This window comes from Coffea arabica, chromosome 8c, assembly GCF_036785885.1.
Source record: "Coffea arabica cultivar ET-39 chromosome 8c, Coffea Arabica ET-39 HiFi, whole genome shotgun sequence".
Taxonomy (NCBI): domain Eukaryota; kingdom Viridiplantae; phylum Streptophyta; class Magnoliopsida; order Gentianales; family Rubiaceae; genus Coffea; species Coffea arabica.
In genome coordinates this window covers 33,914,331-33,935,378 of record NC_092325.1, presented here as the reverse complement: position 1 = coordinate 33,935,378, position 21,048 = coordinate 33,914,331, and the positions used below count along the sequence as shown (strand labels likewise).

The 21,048-nt window shown below is 35.3% G+C and overlaps 4 protein-coding genes and 1 pseudogene across 5 annotated transcripts; all 5 read right to left on the bottom strand.

The window, feature by feature from the left end:
* Window positions 1-7,736: 7,736 nt before the first annotated feature.
* On the bottom strand, window positions 7,737-17,832 carry LOC113705584 (alpha N-terminal protein methyltransferase 1). 2 transcript variants are annotated; one of them, XM_027227491.2, is made up of 9 exons: window positions 17,556-17,832; window positions 16,946-17,090; window positions 16,602-16,660; window positions 15,281-15,400; window positions 10,592-10,693; window positions 9,664-9,718; window positions 8,640-8,737; window positions 8,107-8,283; window positions 7,737-7,987 (listed from the first exon to the last, which is right to left on the bottom strand). In XM_027227491.2, exons 1-8 carry the CDS (start codon window positions 17,802-17,804, stop codon window positions 8,155-8,157), a joined length of 957 nt encoding a protein of 318 aa, XP_027083292.2. In that variant the 5' UTR covers window positions 17,805-17,832; the 3' UTR covers window positions 7,737-7,987; window positions 8,107-8,154. The 2 variants fall into 2 exon arrangements, with proteins under 2 accessions (XP_027083292.2, XP_027083293.2); XM_027227492.2 differs by having other exon boundaries at window positions 7,737-8,283.
* Window positions 10,672-13,261, bottom strand: LOC113705585 (premnaspirodiene oxygenase-like; annotated as a pseudogene).
* Window positions 17,833-18,119: 287 nt separating the features above from the next.
* On the bottom strand, window positions 18,120-18,485 carry LOC140013493 (uncharacterized). The gene has a single exon (XM_072062790.1). The coding sequence runs from the start codon at window positions 18,483-18,485 to the stop codon at window positions 18,120-18,122; it is 366 nt and encodes a 121-aa protein (XP_071918891.1).
* Window positions 18,486-18,632: 147 nt separating this feature from the next.
* LOC140013492 (uncharacterized) lies at window positions 18,633-19,175 on the bottom strand. Its single transcript, XM_072062789.1, has one exon. The coding sequence runs from the start codon at window positions 19,173-19,175 to the stop codon at window positions 18,633-18,635; it is 543 nt and encodes a 180-aa protein (XP_071918890.1).
* Window positions 19,176-20,218: 1,043 nt separating this feature from the next.
* LOC140013491 (uncharacterized) lies at window positions 20,219-21,048 on the bottom strand. The gene is made up of 2 exons (XM_072062788.1): window positions 20,867-21,048; window positions 20,219-20,750 (listed from the first exon to the last, which is right to left on the bottom strand). The coding sequence occupies exons 1-2, from the start codon at window positions 21,046-21,048 to the stop codon at window positions 20,219-20,221; spliced, it is 714 nt and encodes a 237-aa protein (XP_071918889.1).

Genomic DNA, 21,048 nt, shown 5'->3' with positions numbered 1-21,048 from the left:
TAAATTGTGCCTTATTTGATATTTTCTAAGTTTAGTAATTTTTTCAAAATTTTGGGAATATTTCATGTGCTATAATGTGCGTATCACCCGATATTCAATCGATATGTTACGACGGATGTGGAACAACCGAGATTGCGACGCGACCGCGACTCGCGATGGCGAACCATGTCTCCTATAGTATCTTTGTTGGGTGCAAAAATTTCTTCATCTTCTATTATTTTCAAACCCTTCGTTAATCATTCAGGCTCTTCATTATCATCAAATATCCCTTTAGTGTCCTTTACCTTACCAACACTTGTAACTGTTCATACCCCACCATCATTTGTAGCAACTATACTAACAATTACCCTATCATTTTCATGATCTTTTTCAAATGGCTCATCCCTTTTGCAAGCATAAATTAGCCTTGTTGGTAGCTTCCAATAAGCTGCATTCATCAATTTAATATCATCATTGTCTCTAATTGGATATAGGCGCCATCTAAGTCAATTGTTGGGGCACAAAACCAAAAGCTAACTCTAGTTGTATGCTCTTCTACGTTTTTAAATATTTTGCATAGGTTTGTTATGGATAACTGATCTTCAACTCTTTCCTTGAAAATGGCCATGTGGATTCTTGTGTAATGAAGAGTTGGTTTTTTTTTTTGAATCTCCCATCGAAATGCATAAATATGTCTACTTTTTTCTTGATGTTGACACCAAACTTTGATCATTTTTATTCCTATTTTTTTGTTCATTATAGTTAATTTTTATTTTATTTTAATTTATTTTGTTTAATTTCTATTTCTTGAGGAAAATCATTTTAGAAAAATCAGAAAAAGAAAAGGAAAGAAAAGAAAGAAAAGAAAAGCAGAAAAGAGAAGAAAACAAAAATCAAAATCAGTTTTTGTAAAAAAAAAAGGGGGGAAGTTGCACGCGCGCTGGGTTTTGAAGAAGAAGAGTATCAGTACAAATTGTAGCAGCATTTCTTGGCCATTTTCCACTCATTTTTCTTCTGTTTTTTCCTCCAGAACAAAACCACTTGGCATTGATCTAAAACACCAAGAAAATCTGGATTAAAAGCCAATCTAATGGCCCAAAAATTGGCTAGAAAATGCAGCAAAATCTCCTCTATTGACATTAGGGTTGGAGGACGTTTTTGCTCCTATAAAAAGGCTCCAAATGCAGCCATTAGGTAACAAGAACAAGAGAGAGCGGCGGGGGAAAGAAAAAACAGCAAAAGAGAGAGAAACCAAAGAGGAAAAAGATAGAAAAGTAGCAGAATTTTTTAAGAAAAGTTCTTGAGCCAGGGTTGAGCGGGAGGCCCTATTCAGAGGCCATTTTCTTCTTCTTCTTGACTTCTTTTGGACCGATTCTTGATTTCTGGATACTTTATAGATATAGGAGAAGAACTTTTGTGTTGAAAATTTTCAGAGAAAACATTTCTAAACTCGTCGAATCTGGGTTCGAAATAGCAGCGCTATCAACTCTTGAAACCCGTTTTTCAGAAATTTTCAACTTCATCTTTCCGATCTTGGATCCCTTTTTCCTGAGGTTTACTGCATTTATTCGACTTCTTGAAGCATCAAAGGTAATGTCTTTCATCTCTTCCCATTTTCATCTAAGCTTAAATTTGTGCCAAAATCATCCGGATTCTGCCTGCACTTTCCTTCTCCTTTTTGCTGCATTTTCTTGCTCATTTTATGGGATAATAGTTCACATTTTATTGCACAATTTCATGTTAAATGTATCAAGATTGAATCTTGATGATGTGGTTGTGTGGTCTTGCTGCTTTGTCCTAAAATTTTGGATCGGTTGTGGTGTGTTGTTGTGTTTGATAAGATGCAAAAGAAAAAGGGTTGTAGAAGAAAGAAAAAGAAGAAAGCTTTCGTGGGTTTGCGTGGAAATTTTCTAAAATTTGCATATTGCCCCCTGAATTTTTATATAATTCTACTATGATACAAAATCAGGAAAATATGAAGCAATTTTACCCCTTTTAGCATTATCCTCCTTTTCATGTTTTAAATATGTTTTTAATCATTTTATTTCCAGGTTGTAGGGCATAATTAGTCCTTAATAATTTTTTGGCGTAATTTATTGTCTTGTTGGGTTTAGTAATTAGTTTAGGAGTTTGGGTAATGTTATTTGTTTGGCTTTTTGGAAGTGTTTAGTTTTTTCGAATTGGGTTTTGTCTTGGGCTATGAGGCCAAAGCCCATTCTTTTTCTGTTGGGTTTGTTTGGGTAAAACTATGGGCTGCCCTATGTATTTTGTCTTGGACTTGTGATTGGGCTTAGGAAGCTTCGGCTCAAAGAAATAAAGAATGGCCCAATGGCCTGTTTTTCCCTTAAGAAACCAGATCCGAAAATTGCAACTTGGTCCCGTAGTTTTGAGTAATTTTATTGTGGCGCTAAATACTTTTGATTTCTTTCAATTAGGTTCCTAATTTAATTGTAATTTGGTCCCTAAATTTTATTTTTCTTTGATTTTGCCCCTAATTTTTATAATAATTATACTTTGGCCATAGAAACTTTCTTAATTTTTGCAATTAGATCCCTAGTAGTTTTGATTTCTTAAATATAAGTTGTCTATCTTCTTTAATTATTAATTATACTTCATTTAAATGTTTTAATTGGTAGATTTCATAATTATTTTTATTTTTTTATAATTAAATTGGTGTCTTGATTGTTTTGTTGATTTTGGAGTATACATAGGGCAAATTTCACCTCATTTAACCACAACTTCAAAGGAGGTAACCTTTTTTATTATTTTAAATTCTTTTATGTGCTCGAATGTGTTTTTTATGTGTAATTGCATGTTTTGAGTGCTTTTTCTTTTAATTATTCATTTTAAGTTTCATTTATTTTATTTAATTTTGATGATTATCTGAGAGGCATTGAAATGCCAAATTGTAATAGATAGGTGTTCAAGACATGTATCTAGCTAGCCTATGAAATAGATAGGTTTTAATTTTTATTAAAAATGTATTTAGTTAGATAAATATAATAGTTAGATTATTATTTTTAAAATTCCCCTCTTAGATTGTAATTAGGACCTCGAATGTAATAGTTAGGTTTTTATTTGCATTTATTTACTTGTGTGCTTGTATGCTTATGTGTTTACGTGTTTCTTTGCTTTCATTAGGGTTTTGCATCTAGAAATTATGCTTATGTGTTATGTGTTTTATATGCATTATGTATTTATTTGCTTTAATTATATTTTATATGATTTATTTGTTTATAATAAATGCATGACGTTACCACACTAGTCCAACGTTAGTTGTGGTATTTTTCTCCGATTTCTCACTAGTTCAACGTTAGTGAAGACTTATAGAAATGGGTTAGTTCAATGCTAGATCTTTTAGGCCGTCCCGCGATAGAATCACATTTTTTACGTGACATTTATCGTATTTCATGCATGTTTTTCATTTTTAAGATCTTTTGTCATCTTGTATGATATTTTCTCTATATATTATCTCCCTTACCTCTATGTGTAAGAAACATGACATTTAGATTTGCATTCCATTTTGAAAATTAGAAGTAAGTTAGTTCATTTACTTGATTAAGTTAAGGGAATCACCCTTTAAATATGAATGGACGAATATGGCTTCTTAGTCTTAGCACGCTCGTATCCCCTCTATAAAAAGGAAAATCAAGTCATGAATCTTAATTTCCCCGTACCCGTTATGTTGCATTCCTCTCCTTTAGGTCACGAATATTTATATATTATAAATTTTCTTTTCTTTAAGTCTTATTTTTGCATATTCGTGACCTCTTCTAAAAATCATTTTTGGGCATCACAATTAATGTGATTTGCACCAATTAAACTTTGAAGAGATATTTTGACTCTCTCGATATCCTTTAACTCTAGATTTGCATCCATGTAGAAACATCTAAATGTGACAAGTTTTATAGGTTAGATTAAGAAAATTTTCGACTAAATCTCGCAACTAGCCTTGGTTAAGTTGAAAAGATGCCTTAGATTTGATTCTATCAAATCTTTGCCTTCTCTTTTTTCCCGTGACTCCCGAACTCATTTATCTTGTTTTCAAAGACCTTGAGTCGTCTAAAAAGGGTTTTATCTATTTTTTTTATTAAAAATACATATTTTGGGTGACTTGGTACACCTTAATTCAATACCAAGTGACGACTCCTATTTTTCCTAAAAATCCTTTTTAAACTAATATTTTAGATCAAAATCGTCGCACTTTTTAAATCCCATTTTAGACCCTTTTTCTTTTTTTTATTCTCTAATATAATCAAAAATTTATTTTTCTAACACCTAAATATTTAGATTTTGTTTTTTCCAAACAATGGGGCGCGACAGCTGACGACTTCATTGAGGATTTTTAGAGAGTCTAAGAACTTGATTTAGTTGATCCTTTAGTGTCGTTTACCTTACCAACACTTGTAACTGTTCCTACCCCACCATCATTTGTAGCAATTATACTAACAATTACCCTATCATTTTCAGGATCTTTTTCAAATGGCTCATCCCTACTACAAGCATAAATTAGCCTTGTTGGCAGCTTCCAATAAGCTACATTCATTAATTTAATATCATCAATGTCTCTAATTGGATGTAGGCGCCATCTAAGTTAACTGTTGGGGTACAAAACCAAAAACTAACTCTAGTTGCATGCTCTTCTACGTTTTTAAATATTCTGCACAGGTTTGTTATGAATAACTGGTCTTCAACTCTTTCCTTGAAAATGACCATGTGGATTCCTGTGTAGTGAAGAGTTGGTTTTTCTTTAAATCTAAATATGTCTACTTTTTCCTCGATGGAGACACCAAAATTTTATCATTTTATTCCTATATTTTTGTTCATTTTAGTTATATTTTATTTTATTTTAATTTATTTTGTTTCATTTCTATTTCTTGAGGAAAATCATTTTAGAAAAATCGGAAAAAGAAAAGGAAAGCAGAAAAGAGAAGAAAACAAAAATCAAAATCAGTTTTTATAAAAAAAAAGGGGGGAAAGTTGCACGGGTTTTGAAGAAGAAGAGTATTGGTACAAATTGCAGCAGCATTTCTTGGCCATTTTTCACTCATTTGTCTTCCGTTTTTTCCACCATTCGATCACTCCAGTACAAAACCACTTAGATTTTGTTTTTTCCAAAAAATGGGGCGCGACACTCGACTTTCTCCTCCTTTTCCATGAGCAGCAATAAAGTAACCATTTTTTTAGTAATTTATCTTTCACAATGATACAAAAAGCTAACATAACATAAGTACAACAAACAACGTCTCTACCAATATTAATCTCCTGAAAATGGATAAGCCTACAAATTTAACAGTAAATTACTTGTGCCAATTACTCATTAAATAACTTAATAGTGAAACTCAGTACTTCATGAGAGTTCCACTTAAACAGAAATATTCCTTACTTGATTATTATTCAAACATAAACAAATATGACATGGACCAATCAACCAAACACAAAATCCTAACAAATCTAACAATCAAAAATCAAAATAGCAATTCAAGGCATAGATGATACTCAGTACATTAAAAATTCATTAAATAATTAACTCAACATTGAATCCCAAATCAGTAAATCATAATGAATATCCCAAAATCCTAATCGAAATTGATGAGAGATGACATATGCACCCATTTTTCTTTGAGTTTTTCATAGCAAATTTTTACTTCCTATTATTTCCCTACGATCTTATTGTTTGATCAAGATAAAGGCTGATCTCTCTCTCTCTCTCTCTCTCTCTCTCTCTCTCTCTCTCTCTCTCTCTCTCTCTCTCTCTCTCTCTCTCTCTCGTTTGTTTTGCTCGAATGAAACTGATGAATCTCCTCAGCTCTTGTTTACTTATATTATTAGGCTATTTCTGTCATTTCACTCAAAATTGTTTGTTCTAATGATTTCCATTCATGTTTCATATTAATTAAAATCATAACGTACTGACACGTATGATTCGAAATCACAAGGGAGTTTTCTATAGGATAACTATATATACCACAGAAGGCTTTTCGATTTTTTACCCTAGTTTCTACTCTAGTTACTATTACGGGGCATATTGTTGGGATTATTGATTGAGTGCTTACCCATAATATAATTTTCACATCAGTGGCAACAACCTTTTTATTAAAAAGGTGATTTATCCTTGCTAATTGAATCAACTCCTGTTAGCAAACATCAAATATTTTTCGAACTTCTCAAGGACGTCAATTTTTATTAGCAAATAGAACCACCATTATTTTTTCATTTTGGTGTCCCTTGCCCCGTATAACTGGATGTTATACACATAGCATTGTTGACATTAGTTGGAGAAGGTTACTTTTCAAAGTACTATCACACGCATGGTATTGCTGACTCCAGTTAATAGATTATCTTGTGTCAAATCTTGTCAATGGCAAAAGATTGATGACTCTTACAAGTAGATTATTTTGTGTTGAATCTTGTTAATGGTGAAAGTATCGCATATATTAAGCGGTTGTGATGACTAACCTTATGTAAAAAGACATCATGTTATGATCCTATCATTCTTTATTTCACCATACTATATCAAGGGTATATATTGTAATCAGAATATTGTTCTCATGTCCCATCATTCTTATAGTTTTAGGGTACTGTCGAGGATATTATTCTTTATAGTTCCATAATTCTATACATTCCTACAAAACTTTAGAAAAGACATTAATTCCTCCAACAGTGACAGTCATTGTTACTTAAACGGAGGAAAGCGTCTTTTGTAATATTTGGGAGAACACTGACCCTCCATCAAATATTCTTTATAGCAGTCTTAACGAGTCTATTTTAAAGCAGATTTCCTTGTTTGCATTGCAAATTTTTTTTCCAAAAAATATTTACATTTTTCATGAATGCATTTTTAAATCACCTTTTTATCTTACATATATCAAATTGGTACAGTATGTTTTTCTATAAAAGTTTTAGAAGATAGATTTCCACATGGGTCATCGAAGATTTTCATAGTCTTACTGAACCTATTTTAAAGCAGAAACTAGTCCCTCCATCAATGGTAAGCATTTTCACTTAATTAGGCGAAAGTGTCCCTTATGTAACCTAATAAGTAGTGCCACTATTGTCATTAGAAAGGCCAAGTATCAACGCCTCTAGGATCTTATGGCGCGTTCAATAAATTGAAGTTCGAAAATTGAAATATAAATCTAGTAAATTATTGAATTAATAAGTACTGAATTTGATACATTTAAATGTATATCACATTAACCGATAAGTGAATAATTTTTCACTTATTTTTTAAAACAAATTTTACCTAGAAAATTCAATATCACTTAAAAATTAATTCAAATATTCAATTTTTATTATCAAATGCGTCTAAATATATTAAAATCTGAATCCAGTAAGTTTAACTATCAACTAGGATCTTAGTCTTCATTTCTATTTTCTGGATCTTAAAGGGATTTGATACTTACAAGCAAGCAATTGATAGAACTCTGAATTCTTCTTCATGTCCATATCATTTTAGCAGTAGTATATCTTACATTGCACTCACAAACTCGAACTTTCTGGCACATCTTGGCACTCACCAACTCAGAGAATTTCTTAGCACATCTTACATGTACTCACCAAATCAAATAGGATTTAAAAAAAAAAAAAAAGAATAGGAGAAGGAGCAGTCCCAACATTAGGATTTAAAACTGAGGATAATGAAAGCATAGTCAAAAGTAAGTTTCAGACAGATGATTCAGTATACAAAAATGGAAGATATACACGTGAATAGCACAGATAGTAATCAGAATTTTGTAAACCAAGCACTCAAAAGCTACAAAAAATGTTCTCTGATTTATACTAAGCACAGGACAACGAAAAAGGAAAAAGAGTTGCATGAATGTAATGGGGAAAAAATAAAAAGTCGTCAAAAATTCTAAGAAACAACAACTAGAGTTGCCGAGAGAGGAGAGGGCTCTTAAGAGTCCTCTCCAGCAATGTTAACCAAACTCTTCATTTTGTCCTGCTGTACCTGTGTCTGACTTTTCATTTTGTACTAGAGTAGCCGTGTCTCCCATAGCTGATCCTGGGTAACATAGCTCCCCGCTGTTAGGTCCAAGGTTCTAATCTTAAGCCTAACAATTTCAGTTGGGAAGGTGTGGGAGGAAGGAAAAATGATTTCTAAAATACATTGGAGAAACTAACTTGAGAACTCAAAAAGACAAAAATGAAACCCATGGTCCATGATGCTCCTCATTTGATCACGCCAGGCCTGTTTTTTGACTGCCTCCTCGTTTTGGATGGATTAACTATCTTTGGTATTTCAGTTGTTAACGCATACATCTTCACAGCAAATAATTCATCAGGAAATCCTTTCTGATCCTGCACCAGTGTAAGAAATGCATTCAACAAAATTTCACTCTTCCAATTTAGAGGGCTCCCTTCAAACTAATTTTCTTGCAGGTAATTTAAGCTGCACAAACAAACTCTTTCTTCAATTCTAGTTGAACTCATTGATTAAACAGCATCAACCATAGGTTGACGTGCAAGAAAGGGATTGCATTGTGGTCCAGCAACTTCTTAAAACTTAATAAATTAATGCAGGAAATGACCTTCTGATCCAGAATATTAGTTAGACAAATTAGAAACCTCAGTCAACTGTATATTTCTGACGATTTGTGTGGATATTGCACAGAAAAGAACATACCACACATTAAAGTTCACAATTCAGATAATACCTTCATTTTCCAAATATGCAATCCACATTGATTGAACAGCTCCTTGAAGTATGAATCAGATCGTGTAACACTCTTATCTTCTTCATCCAGCACAAATCCTTCCAAAAATTAACAAGTTACAATTTGACAAAAATTTTAAGGTGATGGTATAAATGAAGGCACAAAATTATTAATTCCCAAGTACTAAATCAAACTTAAATATCAAATGTCACTCTGGGCATCTAATTGTTGCTTTTTTATTTCTAGCGGTTACTACTATGTGCATATAGGAGATAATTTCAGTTCTATTGCAAGTGGGGAGTTCAAAAACTTTCCGGAAGTGGTCCATTAACTATTAACCCCCCACAACAAGAGCCTCCAAAAAATAGGAAAATGGGTTTAGTTATAGAGAAGAAAACATGAAAATAGCATGATCATCATTTCATAACCCAAGAAGCCTTCTCTCTTTTGATTTCATTCACTGAGCTTTTACTGCTGGCATTGCTACCAACACTGATTACAAATACCAACTAGGTGGGGTAATTTAATGCCCGAATTCAAGTACTATTTCTTCTCTACAGGGTAAATCCAATGATGCAATAATGAGATCTTAGAACAGGATCACAACTTAAAAGCATTATATAATGCTTACTTGCTCTTTTATGTTATTTTTATTTGGCAGAGATATGATAATTCAACTAAATCAGGGACTTAACTTATTTATTCTACTTCATCTTTCTTTCCTTCAAAGCCTACAGAACTAGGACATCTAAGGTTCAACCACCTTGTGATGAACCTGAAATGGAAACCTATTGTGCCATTTGAAAATTGTCTGCTTATCTAGTTTCTCTCTTCTTGTCAATTTGGTCAGGCATGATAGATGCACATGAGTTACAACAGAAGTAATGGAGAAATTGAGAAATTGGAAGAAATCAAAGAAAAAAGTTAATACATGAGAGCTGTAACCATGATATAATACAATTAGCAAGGTCCAGCTGTCCTCTATGTATTAAATCACAATTAACTGAAATAATAAAAGTAATACCAGCTCTAGCGATATTCTCCTTCAAAACAAAGAAACCACCAGGTTTGAGGCCCCCCTGCAAGACAGACAGCAATGAGGGAAACAACAACAATAGCATCAGCATATATTATGGTACTTCTGGCTACACATTTATTCCTAAGGAGAAAATCTAACCCAATACCCTGCAGCATCCAGATATAGTAGACACTTTAGAGTCATCAAAAAATGGCATATATCTGGCACTTTATCTGACAGAAAATCTTGTTTTTTACCTTTCGTAGCTCCACGTCAACTTTGTTCCCCTGTTTTTATTTATAACTAACTTGGAAATAAAGCGGGAAAGTTTTGTTCATTACAAGCTATATTACTCTTAACATCTAATAAATATTCTGGCTGCAATGGTCCAGATTCTAGTTCTGCACTCTACCGGACCAAGACAAAGTTCTCAAACAGTTTTATAACATTCAGACTTTTACTAAATAAAGAGTTGCAGAAAACCAAATTGGAGATCTCATTAGGCTGCACTAGCAGTGTGTAGTTGATCAAAGGTTCATAAACTCTTCCCCCACCCACCCAAAAAAAAATAAACTCTCTATTATGCTGAAAAGCCAAAAGGTCGAGTGAATAAATGACTGCCAGATAAATACATTTGGAAAGTTCAACCATCTCTATTGTTCTTAGTTAAGGAACTGTCAAAAAGAAACGGGGATAAAGGGAAGAGGGACAGATTTTTAGCAATCAACATGCACAATCACAAAAAAAGAAAATCTTATATTTTACTGAATAAAAGAATGCCTAGTTAGAGGATTCAAAGATGTAAATCAAAACTTTCCTCAATGAAAACCCACCAGCTGTTACTGCATGATAAGCATATGGTTTCTGATATTAAGTGGATACCATATAGCAATGTTGGATTGAATCATGAACCACCCTAGAAGGATTTCTTTACCTTTGCCCGCTTAAAGAATGATACAAAGTCATCATCTGCAAGATGCCCAATACACCACTGAATCCATATGCAATCATATCTTTGTGCATCAGGAGTGAAGTCCTAAAGGAAATATGAAAATGAGAAATACATCAACACGTGTTGTCAAAAAGCTTAACAGAAAAGTCTAAATCAGCGCTTTGAAGTTAAACTTCACCATACAACGATGAATTGCAGAACTTAAGCAAGACTTTTCTTTAAATGCAGAATGAGATCAGCAGTTGATAGCAAGAAAACAAATGAAGAAAAAAGAATATAAAATTCTGGCATGAAATTTATTCTGGACCGCCCCCCCCCCCACTCTCCAAAGAATCCATGGGTGAAGATTCTTTTAAACAACAGGAATAGAAACTGAAGAAAAGAGAGCGGCAAACAAGCCGAGTCAAGTTGAGCTTTTCCTTAAACAAGCCGAGCTCGACTCAATTTTGACTAGGCTCGAATTTGAGCTCGAGTTCGATGAGCTTTCATTCCAAAACTTGATCTCAAGCTTGAACTCCAAGTCAGGCTCAAATAAAATTTAAAAATAATCTTTATATTTTTTAAAATGGATAAAATTGACATTTCATGCTAATACATAATAAAATATAGGGGTCGTACATGTAATTTCACTATTAAGAATATATGAATTATAGCTGGATCGATGAAATAACGAGCCGAATATACAGATACTCGGCTCGACTCGACTAGCTTGCCAAGCCAGCTCGAGCTATACTCGAGTTCGAGCTTTGACCATGCCGGATTGTGAGCGCTCATGAGCCAGCTTGACTCATTTGCAGCCTGATTAACAAAAGATAAATTTTGTAGAACTGAAATTCCACTGGTCTTTGTTAGACAGGAATTTTATGGAAGATTTTGAAAAGAAACGTCAACAGATGTTGGGAGAATATCAGAAAAAATATTGGAAATCAAACATGATAAGATTTCTCAGGCATTTTTTTTTAATTTTTTTTTACTCAATAAGAACAGAAAGCAGGGGAAGGGTAAAAGAAAACTTCAAGTCTGGATACACAAGCACAATTGCGGGGCAGTTGACCAACCAAACTCACTCCTTGTCTTCTACTTTCTTTTTTTCTCTAACGCCTCAACTGGTTGCAATCAATCTGGATTCAAAAGTACTTTAATTTATGTGTTTAGGTAGATTATTTAGTTCATGAAAACTGAAAATGATAGCATAATACCACTACATCCTAGTTCCATAGGCATGAAACATAACCTTAAAACTATCAAAGGCAAATTAAGCTTCTGTCAAGAATCTGCCCATGCATATTTTCCTCTTTAAGTTGTTTCTTTTTCTTTTCTTTTTTCTTTGTAGAGCTCAACCACCTTCCTCCTCGACTTTGAGATTTGAAAGCACTTAACTACCACATGCTTTACTGTTTGGTTTTAGGGCAAATTATCCAATTGGCCCTTGAACTCTTTGTCTAGGTAAAAATAAGCCCCTCATCTATTTTTTGCCGACTTTAAGCCCTCGAACTTGTAAAATTGGGCACCCGTGACCCTTTTAGCCAGTTTCTCCGGTTTTGCAACCGGAAAGCCAATTCACACGAATACCAGTGTGCTTCTTCAAAGGGCATTTTTGTCCGCATCTTCTAAGCAAAAAGAGAACAACTCCTCCTTCTTCCCTCCATCTAACCTAACCCAACTGCTAACTTATTCAACAAACGAATTGCAGAGGGAAGAGAGAGAAGTCTGCCAAGAACAAAAAAAAGGGAAGAAGGTAAGGAACAGAGCAGAATATCTGCAAATATCTATCATACATCAAAATGCAGATTATCCCGGTAAAATGCATAAAATGGTATGAATGTTGGTGCAACCAAAAAGCATTAATATTCCTTTGGAGGTTGGAGGACGAGACCAGGATCACACATGGTGGCTAACAAGAGAAGGTTGATTTCCCTTGATGCGGTTACTGCAATAGTCTCTGTCATGTCTAAGTCGTTGTAGTTGAGGCCAATGGGGAGTTTCCAGTCAAAGCGTTAGAGCAGAAGAGCTAAAGGGAGCTCAACATTCGCTAAACCAAAAGAAATTCCAAGACAAATCCTCCTTCCTGCTCCAAATGGGAGATACTCAAAGTTGTTTCCAGTGAAATCAACAGGATGGTTCTCGAATCTCTCAGGTTTAAAACTCTCCGCATCATCCCAATACTTGGGGTCCCTTCCAATTGCCCAAGCATTGACCATAACTCGTGTTTTAATTGGGATGACATATCCATCAATTTCACATTCCTCCCTGCATTCTCTGGGAACAAATAAAGGAATAGGCGGATGTAACCTAAGAGTTTCTTTTATAACTAATTTTAGGTATGGCAATTTCTCAACATCAGTTTCTTCAATTGTTTTCATTCCCATGAAAGCTTTCCTAATTTCATTCTGTGCCTTGGCCTTCACATTTGGATTCCTAATCACCTCAGACATCGCCCATTCCACCGTTGTGGATGAAGTTTCAGTCCCACCTGTGAATATATCTTGCACCAATATCAAAACCTTCTTTTTAGGGAATGCCATCAATTGATCAATTCTTTATCACAGTATAGGAGTTAAACTTTGACTATTGACATCTGCCTTGACCAAAGAATCAGAAATTGAAAAGAAAAAGTAAGGCGTGAAGCAAAAGCTCATTACAATAGCATTCACTTACCATCAGAACAGCTTTGATATTATTGTTGGTAACTGGAAAGGTAAGGTCTCCACTTTCTTTAACTCTTAATAGAACATCAACTAGATCTTCATTTCCAGACTCGCCCATGCCCCTTTTTGTTCTTTTTAGGTTCTCAACATGCTCAGCAATTATTATATCAAAAATTTTATCAATTCTTTGGTGCACCTTCATCAACTTAGGCTTAACTCTACTTAACGGATGAAGTATCCGGTATGAAGGAAACAGACCTGAAATCTCAAAAGCACTTGAAATAGGCAGTGATTCCTTTAGAAGCCGCAAGAAATGTCATTTGGTGAACTTTGCTTACTTTCCCAAATGCTGCTGTCAAAACCATAGAACTTGTGTATGTGGAAAAATGCACATTTTTTCCTTCCCTTCACAAAGATTTTACCTTCTTCCCTTTTTCTGTTTCTTTGCAGACTTCTCTCTCTTCCCTCTGCAATTCGTTTGTTGAATAAGTTAGCGGTTAGGTTAGGTTAGATGAAGGGAAGAAGGAGGAGTTGTTCCCTTTTTGCTTAGAAGATGCGGACAAATATGCCCTTTAAAGAAGCACACTGGCATTCGTGTGAATTGGCCTTCCAGTTAAAAAACCGGAGAAACTGGGTAAAAGGATCACGGGTGCCCAATTTTACAAGTTCGAGGGCTTAAAGTCAGCAAAAAATAGATGAGGGGCTTATTTTTACTTAGACAAAGAGTTTAAGGGTCAATTGGATAATTTGCCCAATATTTCTAAGAATATCTGTAGTGTATACTGTGCCGTATGTCAAAATACTTGCATAGTTACACTGTCAGTTAAACACAATAGAAATCTGGGATTGCAAAGGGTAAATGCCACCATCTTCAGGGAGATGTTCTGGTAGTGACGATTCTAATGATCTGGCAGCAGCAGGAATATACAATATTTGTTGATGGAGTTTTGCTATCATAACAGGATTGCTAAAATAACTTTCGGTTATATGTCACAGATAGTTTCGACAAATTTTGTCAAAGTTGAGTTTGAAAATGTTAGTCGCACAGTCCAAAAGTTATCTTCTGTACCCGATAATAGCGCCTGCAAGCAATATGGACTTTGGTTAAATTACCTCTAAATGTTTGGAACATTTCTTTGAGATACAGAACCTTTCCAAATCACCTCTAATTAGAACATTTCTATGAGATATAAAGCCTTTGAATGGAGGTCAAGCTTTCAACTTGCAATCACATCCATACAACTTTTTCCTCCTTCACATATGCAGTCTAGCTGGACTTTTGACTTGTTTTTATAACAAATCCCACTTAACCAAGATGAGAGAGTGCCCACTAGGTGCAGTATTAGTCATTGGAAGACTTCAGAGTCAGCCCTTTTGTGAAAAATAAAACTCCAATTCATTTAATGCTGTAATTACACAGCAACAAATGCTTAAAAGACAACTTTAAGTCATGACAGTCCACATCATAAAACACATCATAAATTTTGAAAATGCATAATTTAACAATCCCAAAACCATACTTCTTATCTACGCTTTCTCATGCAATTATACAAAAAAACCATCTAAATTTTGGTTTTGGTAAGGCTTTATTTGGCAAGAAAAGTAAAAAATCTGATATGAAGCATTTTTTCATTTTCTTTGGGTTAGTGATGTACAATTCTGAAAAACACCAGCGATCAAAACTTAAAAAGCAAGAACAAAGTAACCGCTATATCAAGTGTGAGTTGCAATGATGAATTTGCTGACGGGTTTACATTAATAATGTCTAATAACACTGGCAAGTTGTAAATTTACATTAGAACATAAAAAGCACCAATGATTGAAACTTAAAAAGCAAGAACAAAGTATCTGCTATATCAAGTGCTAGTTGCAATGATGAATTTGCTGACCAAGGGTTTCCATTAATAATGTCTAATAACACTGGTAAGTTGTAATTTTACATTAGAACCTAATGATCTTGTGATTACATCAATAGAACACATACGCATAGAATCAGTTCAGTGAAACAACAGACATGTATTACCTGAAGTGGAAGGCAATAGAAATTGGCAGCCTTGTACGAGTCTGAGACCAGTAAATTCTCTGGGGCTAAATTTCCTCGAGCAGCCTCCAGAAAATGCGACACTGGTTCAAGAAGGTCAACCTAAATAAAAGAAAACAAGTTAACAAGTGCATAAAACATGAACAACAAGTTCAATCAATCAACAAGTCCAGCTTTAATCTCCATGGAACAGAAAATATAAAAAATCTCATGCTAGCTACTAAGACAGATAAAATGTACTTCACAAGGCTACTATTTACTTAATTTAGTATGTTAGTTATGGTGCTAGCGAACAACTTTCATTATAGATTAGTCTCATAAAAATTATTCAGACATATATAATAACACTGCTCAACAATGTTTTTGATGTCATTGGTGATGATTTGACATTTCCTATGCAGGTTTTTTAGTGCATTATTTGCTTGAGCAATGAAAGTTGGAAGACAGGTAAAATGAAGACTGGTAGTTGTCTGTATAGATTGCTTCCTCAATACTTCCTACAGCTAATGAAACAATAGCACTTTTTATTATCAATCTAACTTTAGTTTAAATGAGTTTTTTAGAATATAGAGGAGCACTTCAATTTGGTTCTAAGTTTAAATTCAGATTTCATACAAGGTAGGGGATTCTCCCTTGCATATATATGAATACCACCTTCTTCTTAGTACCTCCAAGCACACAAGTGAAATAATATTGATAAGGAGTCCTTTCACAACACATATGACCTAGAAAGTTAAAAACTATGCCATAATAGGAGCACTATTAACTACTAAAACAGATATAGAAGCGACACATAGAAGAAATCCTTGCCTTGCATAACTAAAAGCTCAACATGTATGTGATTAAATTCACCACTTAACACCATAGTAGGAGACATCCATTACTACACTAGCAAGAATGAAGGTCGATCACAAATAATTGCACTAATTTAAGATTGTGTAGAAAGATCAAAAGTCTTGAAAAGATTATCAGAACCACAAGACAAAATGTCAAAGAAAATGTCTAAGATGTTAGTTAGTGTAGCTATGATGAACACTACATCAAGTGGAAATCAAATTCATAAAAAAGCTAGATAAATCATATGGTATCCCACTGAAACACCCCTCCTTCTAAAAAAAAAAATAAATAAATAAAAAAGGACGTAATGCTCATCAGTGCAAACAAACAGCAAGTGAAACGGGGTTTTTCTTCAACGGCATCAAACAAACACCTCATAGAAACTTCGACACAAGGAGAAAGTGAAGGACTTAGTCTAACCTCATTTAACAAATTATGCAATAAAAGAAGGTTTATAAAGTAATACCTCATTAAAGTATCTTATAAGAAGATTCTTGGTAACCCTCCCAACGCCAGACCCACAATCTGCAATAGTTCAAGATCACCAAAAAGTTCATTAATGAGCATAACAAAAAGTCGTAATTTTATATTTACTCAACCAAAATTCCTTTTCCAACCATAAAATTTTGATATTGCAGCCAAAAAGCAATAATATTTTAGACCATAAGGACAAGAAAATGCACAGTTTTCAGAGTGCAAAGACTAAAGAGAATTTTACTTCTCTTAAAGCCAAGGCTTTTTTGTTTCTTTTCCCCCTTTCATTTTAGTAAGTGTCAATTAGTAAAGAGAGGTGAAGAGCTGTGTCTGTACCGAGAGCAACAAGATGGTGGCCTCTGCCAGCATCAGTGAACCTCTCAGCCAAAAGGGTATTCAGAAATGCCTCGCTTGCCTTTATATCTGCATCATTCACATGCCCATATCCGCCCAGCACACCATCCACTGTTGCCTCTACACCCTTTTCTTCAAACAGACAAACACGAACTCACAGTATAAACACCAGCTCGCCGTTACCAACAATAGTAACACCAGAAGCATACAGGCAGCATAAATTCATTCAAACAAAAAACTTCAAAATTAGAACTAGAACTTTGCAATAAGTTCCATGTGAAAAAAATCCAAACAAATTAAAATTAAAAAAAAGACCCATTATTTCAAAGGTAAAGTAATAGAAGTATTTACAATAAGTTCCATGTAAAAAAAATCCAAAAGAAATCAAATTAAGTTAAAAAAAAAATAAAAAAAACCCATAATTCAAATGGGAAGCAATAGAAGTATACTACCTAATTAACAACAAAAATACCATAAACAAGCCGGCAGCATAATAACAGTCAAATAGAACCCTCCAAAATTAGAACTTTCCAATGATTTTTCATTTAATATGAAAACATCAACTCATGACGAGTGCAATAGTATTGCTTACTTGCCAATAGCTAACACCTTTATTGTACCACTCAGACTTCTTGGATTGATCACCAACCTCTTCTCTCCACATCTCATCTGGGTTCTTGAATTGACGGCCGTTGGAGGCTAACCCACCAGCATTCATCTTACTCAGGCGTCTGGGGCCCACTAAATTCCGGCAGCAGCCGTAGTAGTAGGAAAACTTGGAGAGGGGTGTTTGGAGGTTTAGAGGACGGCTTGGTAATTGTCGAAATGGGTGAAAATTCATGGGGATTTAGCAAATTCTATTAACGGTAAATTACTCTTTTAACTGATTTTTAAATTTCTTTTTCAGTCCTCGACATTTTTCTTTTTAAAAGCTAGACCTTTAAATTTTGGAAAGAAGCAATTTTGTCCTGAACTTTTGCAACTTTAGGCCACTGTAGTTCTTTAGGTAATTCGAGTTATATATGAATAAATAATCCTCTTTATTTATTTAATCTTTTTTTTTTGTCAAAACGGCAACGTTTTATTAATAACAGGAAACATATTACAAAAAGCTTGGGCAATTGCCCCTACAATCTGTCTGCACAAGTTCATGCAGCTACGCTGGGAAGTCAACCTTGCATTCAGCTAAATTTTCCAAGCTAACTGCCATTTTGGCTAGCGTATGACTAACATAGTTATTCACTCTCCGAGTGAAAGTAAAACAACATTCATCAAAATTTTTACGAAGACTCCTTATATTTTCAATCATCACTGATCCTATCCTATCCTTTCCTTCCCTGTTCAGCTCTTCCACTACCTGTAAACAATCTACCTCAAACACCACCTTTTTCCATCCTTGTAGCTTTGCCATCCTCATAGCCATTCTGAGTGCCATTGATTCCTTCTGCTTTGGGTTCAAACAGCTTGAAGATGGCACAGCCCACGCCCCTAGCACCATGCCTTGCCAATCCCTCGCAATCATTCCCTATCCTACTCTATTTTCCTTGCTGGGTAGGGTAGCATCTGAGTTCAACTTTACCCAGCCCTCCTGTGGCCTTTCCCAACCATGCACCTCCCTTTCCTCCTTCATTCCATTGCCCCTAAATTCCACCTCAGCCTCTTGAGCCTCCTAGTATTCTTGCCACTCCATCACTGCCTTGTTAGCTGCAACCAATGGATCCCTCCCATGACCATTGAACTGTTTATCATTTCTGGACTTCCAAATTTGCCAAAGTAGATTTATTGTTAGACTAATGCGCTCATTACCTTTCTCCTTGGTTACAGGCTCCTTCAGTGCTTCCCACCAGTGCCAAAACTTGTTCCTATACTCCTTCGGACCATCCCAGCTCAAAGGTGCAGCTTTCCATATTAATTTGGCATTACTGCAGAAGAACAACATATGTTCAATAGTTTCTGGACCTTCCCCACATCCTTTGCACATATGGTCTCCCTTTGAACATCTTTCCTTGAGTACTGCATTTACTGGTAGGATACCATGCAAGCATTTCCAAATGAAATGCTTCAATTTATGTTTCACGTTCAACCCCCAAAGGAAGTTCCAGTTCTGAGTTGCACCTATCCTTCTATAGCTAGTTCCTGCCTCTGTCCACTCTGCACCATTCTTTCTTTTCTTTCTCTTTGCCAGCCTATATCCTAACTTAACAGTATACATTCCGGTGTTCGAAAAGCCTAGAATATTCTATCCTTGCTGCATTTCCCTCAACTCACTCATCACCTCCACCTGCTGTCTTCAACTCACATTTCTGCTGAAAAACAGAGAGGATTTCTCCATATTGATCAACTGGCCTGAAGCCTTCCTGTACACGTCTAGGATCCTCCTTAGCTGGCCGGCCTCCTTCCCACTTGCTTTGCAGAAAATCAGGGAGTCATCTGCAAAAAATAAGTGAGACAGACAAGGAGCCCCTCTAGCAATTCTCAGTCCTCTCAAATTGCCTTGGCTGTTAGCTTGTTTGATCAGGGATGAGAATCCTTCAGCACAAATCAGAAAAAGGTAAGGAGACAAAGGATCCCTTTGTCGTAGGCCCCTAGTAGGTCTAATGAAACCAGTTTTTTCCCCATTAATGTTTACAGAATATGTCACACTAGTAGCACATTTCATAACCCATTGAATCCACCTAGTACAGAATCCCATTTTCTCCCTAAGTTTAGCTAAAAACCCCCACTCCACTCTATCATAAGCCTTGGACATATCTAACTTGACAGCCATATAACCATCCTTCCCAGTCCTTTGGTTTTTTAAAAAATGAACACTTTCATGAGCAATGACACATTGTCCAGAATCTGCCTGCCTGGAACAAAGGCAGACTGAGAATCACTAATGCAATGTTTCAGGACACTCTTAAATCTGTTAGTAAGTACTTTGGCAATGATTTATATGAAACATTACACAAGCTAATAGGTCTATACTCAGTGACTGAAGTGGGGGGAATCAAGTTTGGGAATCAAGCTGATCAAGGTCTCATTAACAGATTTCAAAAGGAAACCAGAATGAAAGAAACTTTGAACAGTTTGAACAATATCAGATTTAACAATTTGCTAAAACTTTTGGAAGAAACAAGGAGACATACCGTCTCGTCCAGGGGATTTGTTTGGTTGCATTGAAAACACTGCCTGATATATCTCCTGTTCTGAGACTTCCCTGGTGAGCTTCCTGTTCATCTCAGCTGAGATAGTCTGTGGGATTCCTTGCAACACTTATGCAAATTCCTCAGGGTTAACTGAAGTGAAAATTTGCTCGAAATAGTCTAAAATCTCTTCCCTAGCTTCCTCCTCACTTCCATACCAGTCCCCATTCCTTCTCCTCAACACTCTAATCCTGTTTGCCTTCCTTCTACCAGCCATAGTAGCATGAAAATACCCAGTGTTTTTGTCCCCTTCCTTTAACCATTTTAACCTTGCCTTCTGGCTCCAAAATAATTCCTCCTTTTTATAGGCAGTAGCCAATTTCCTCTTCAACCCCAATAGTTTAATCCTAAAGCCACTTGGCCTATTCAACTTAACCTCCCCTATTTCCTTTTTAACCTGCTCTATCAACTTCTTAGCATTACTGAAACTTCTTCTACTCCAGCTCAGGAGATCTATTCTTACTTTTTTTATTTTACACTGGACCCTATATAGCCTGCATTCTTGTTGGTGCTCTCCCCAAGCTTTCCCCACCACCTCCTTTATATCCTTATTCAGTAACCACCTTCTATCAAACATAAATCTTTTCTTCCACATTTTCCCCCTGGATTTGTATCCAACACCAACATACAGTGATCTGAAGCTTCAGTTTCCACATGCAAACATTTTGCCTTATCCATCTTCCTTATCCATTCCTTGATTCCCAGAATCCTATCTAACCTCTCTTTTACCTCTCCTTCATTCCCCCAGTTATTACACCATGTCCAGGGAACTCCTTCAAAACTAATGTCCACCAATTCATTATTATTGATGAGGGAGTTGAAATCTTGGAACCTCACCTCAGCTCTCAGATTACCTCCCCACTTTTTCCTATTAGAGGTAATATCATTAAAATCTCCCAT

What these genes read in the sequence shown, in the direction of transcription:
- LOC113705584 (XM_027227492.2), bottom strand. Translation starts at nt 17,804, where the DNA reads ATGAATTTTCACCCATTTCGACAATTACCAAGCCGTCCTCTAAACCTC. An exon ending in AAGGTGTTAGCTATTGGCAA is followed by an intron (nt 17,091 to 17,555) that starts GTAAGCAATACT and finishes TTTGAAGAAAAG; the next exon opens with GGTGTAGAGGCAACAGTGGA. An exon ending in TCTATTGCCTTCCACTTCAG is followed by an intron (nt 10,694 to 15,280) that starts GTAATACATGTC and finishes TATTTCCTTTAG; the next exon opens with GACTTCACTCCTGATGCACA.
- LOC140013493 (XM_072062790.1), bottom strand. Translation starts at nt 18,485, where the DNA reads ATGATTGCGAGGGATTGGCAAGGCATGGTGCTAGGGGCGTGGGCTGTG.
- LOC140013492 (XM_072062789.1), bottom strand. Translation starts at nt 19,175, where the DNA reads ATGTATACTGTTAAGTTAGGATATAGGCTGGCAAAGAGAAAGAAAAGA.
- LOC140013491 (XM_072062788.1), bottom strand. Translation starts at nt 21,048, where the DNA reads ATGGGAGATTTTAATGATATTACCTCTAATAGGAAAAAGTGGGGAGGT. An exon ending in GAAGGAGAGGTAAAAGAGAG is followed by an intron (nt 20,751 to 20,866) that starts GTTAGATAGGAT and finishes ATACAAATCCAG; the next exon opens with GGGGAAAATGTGGAAGAAAA.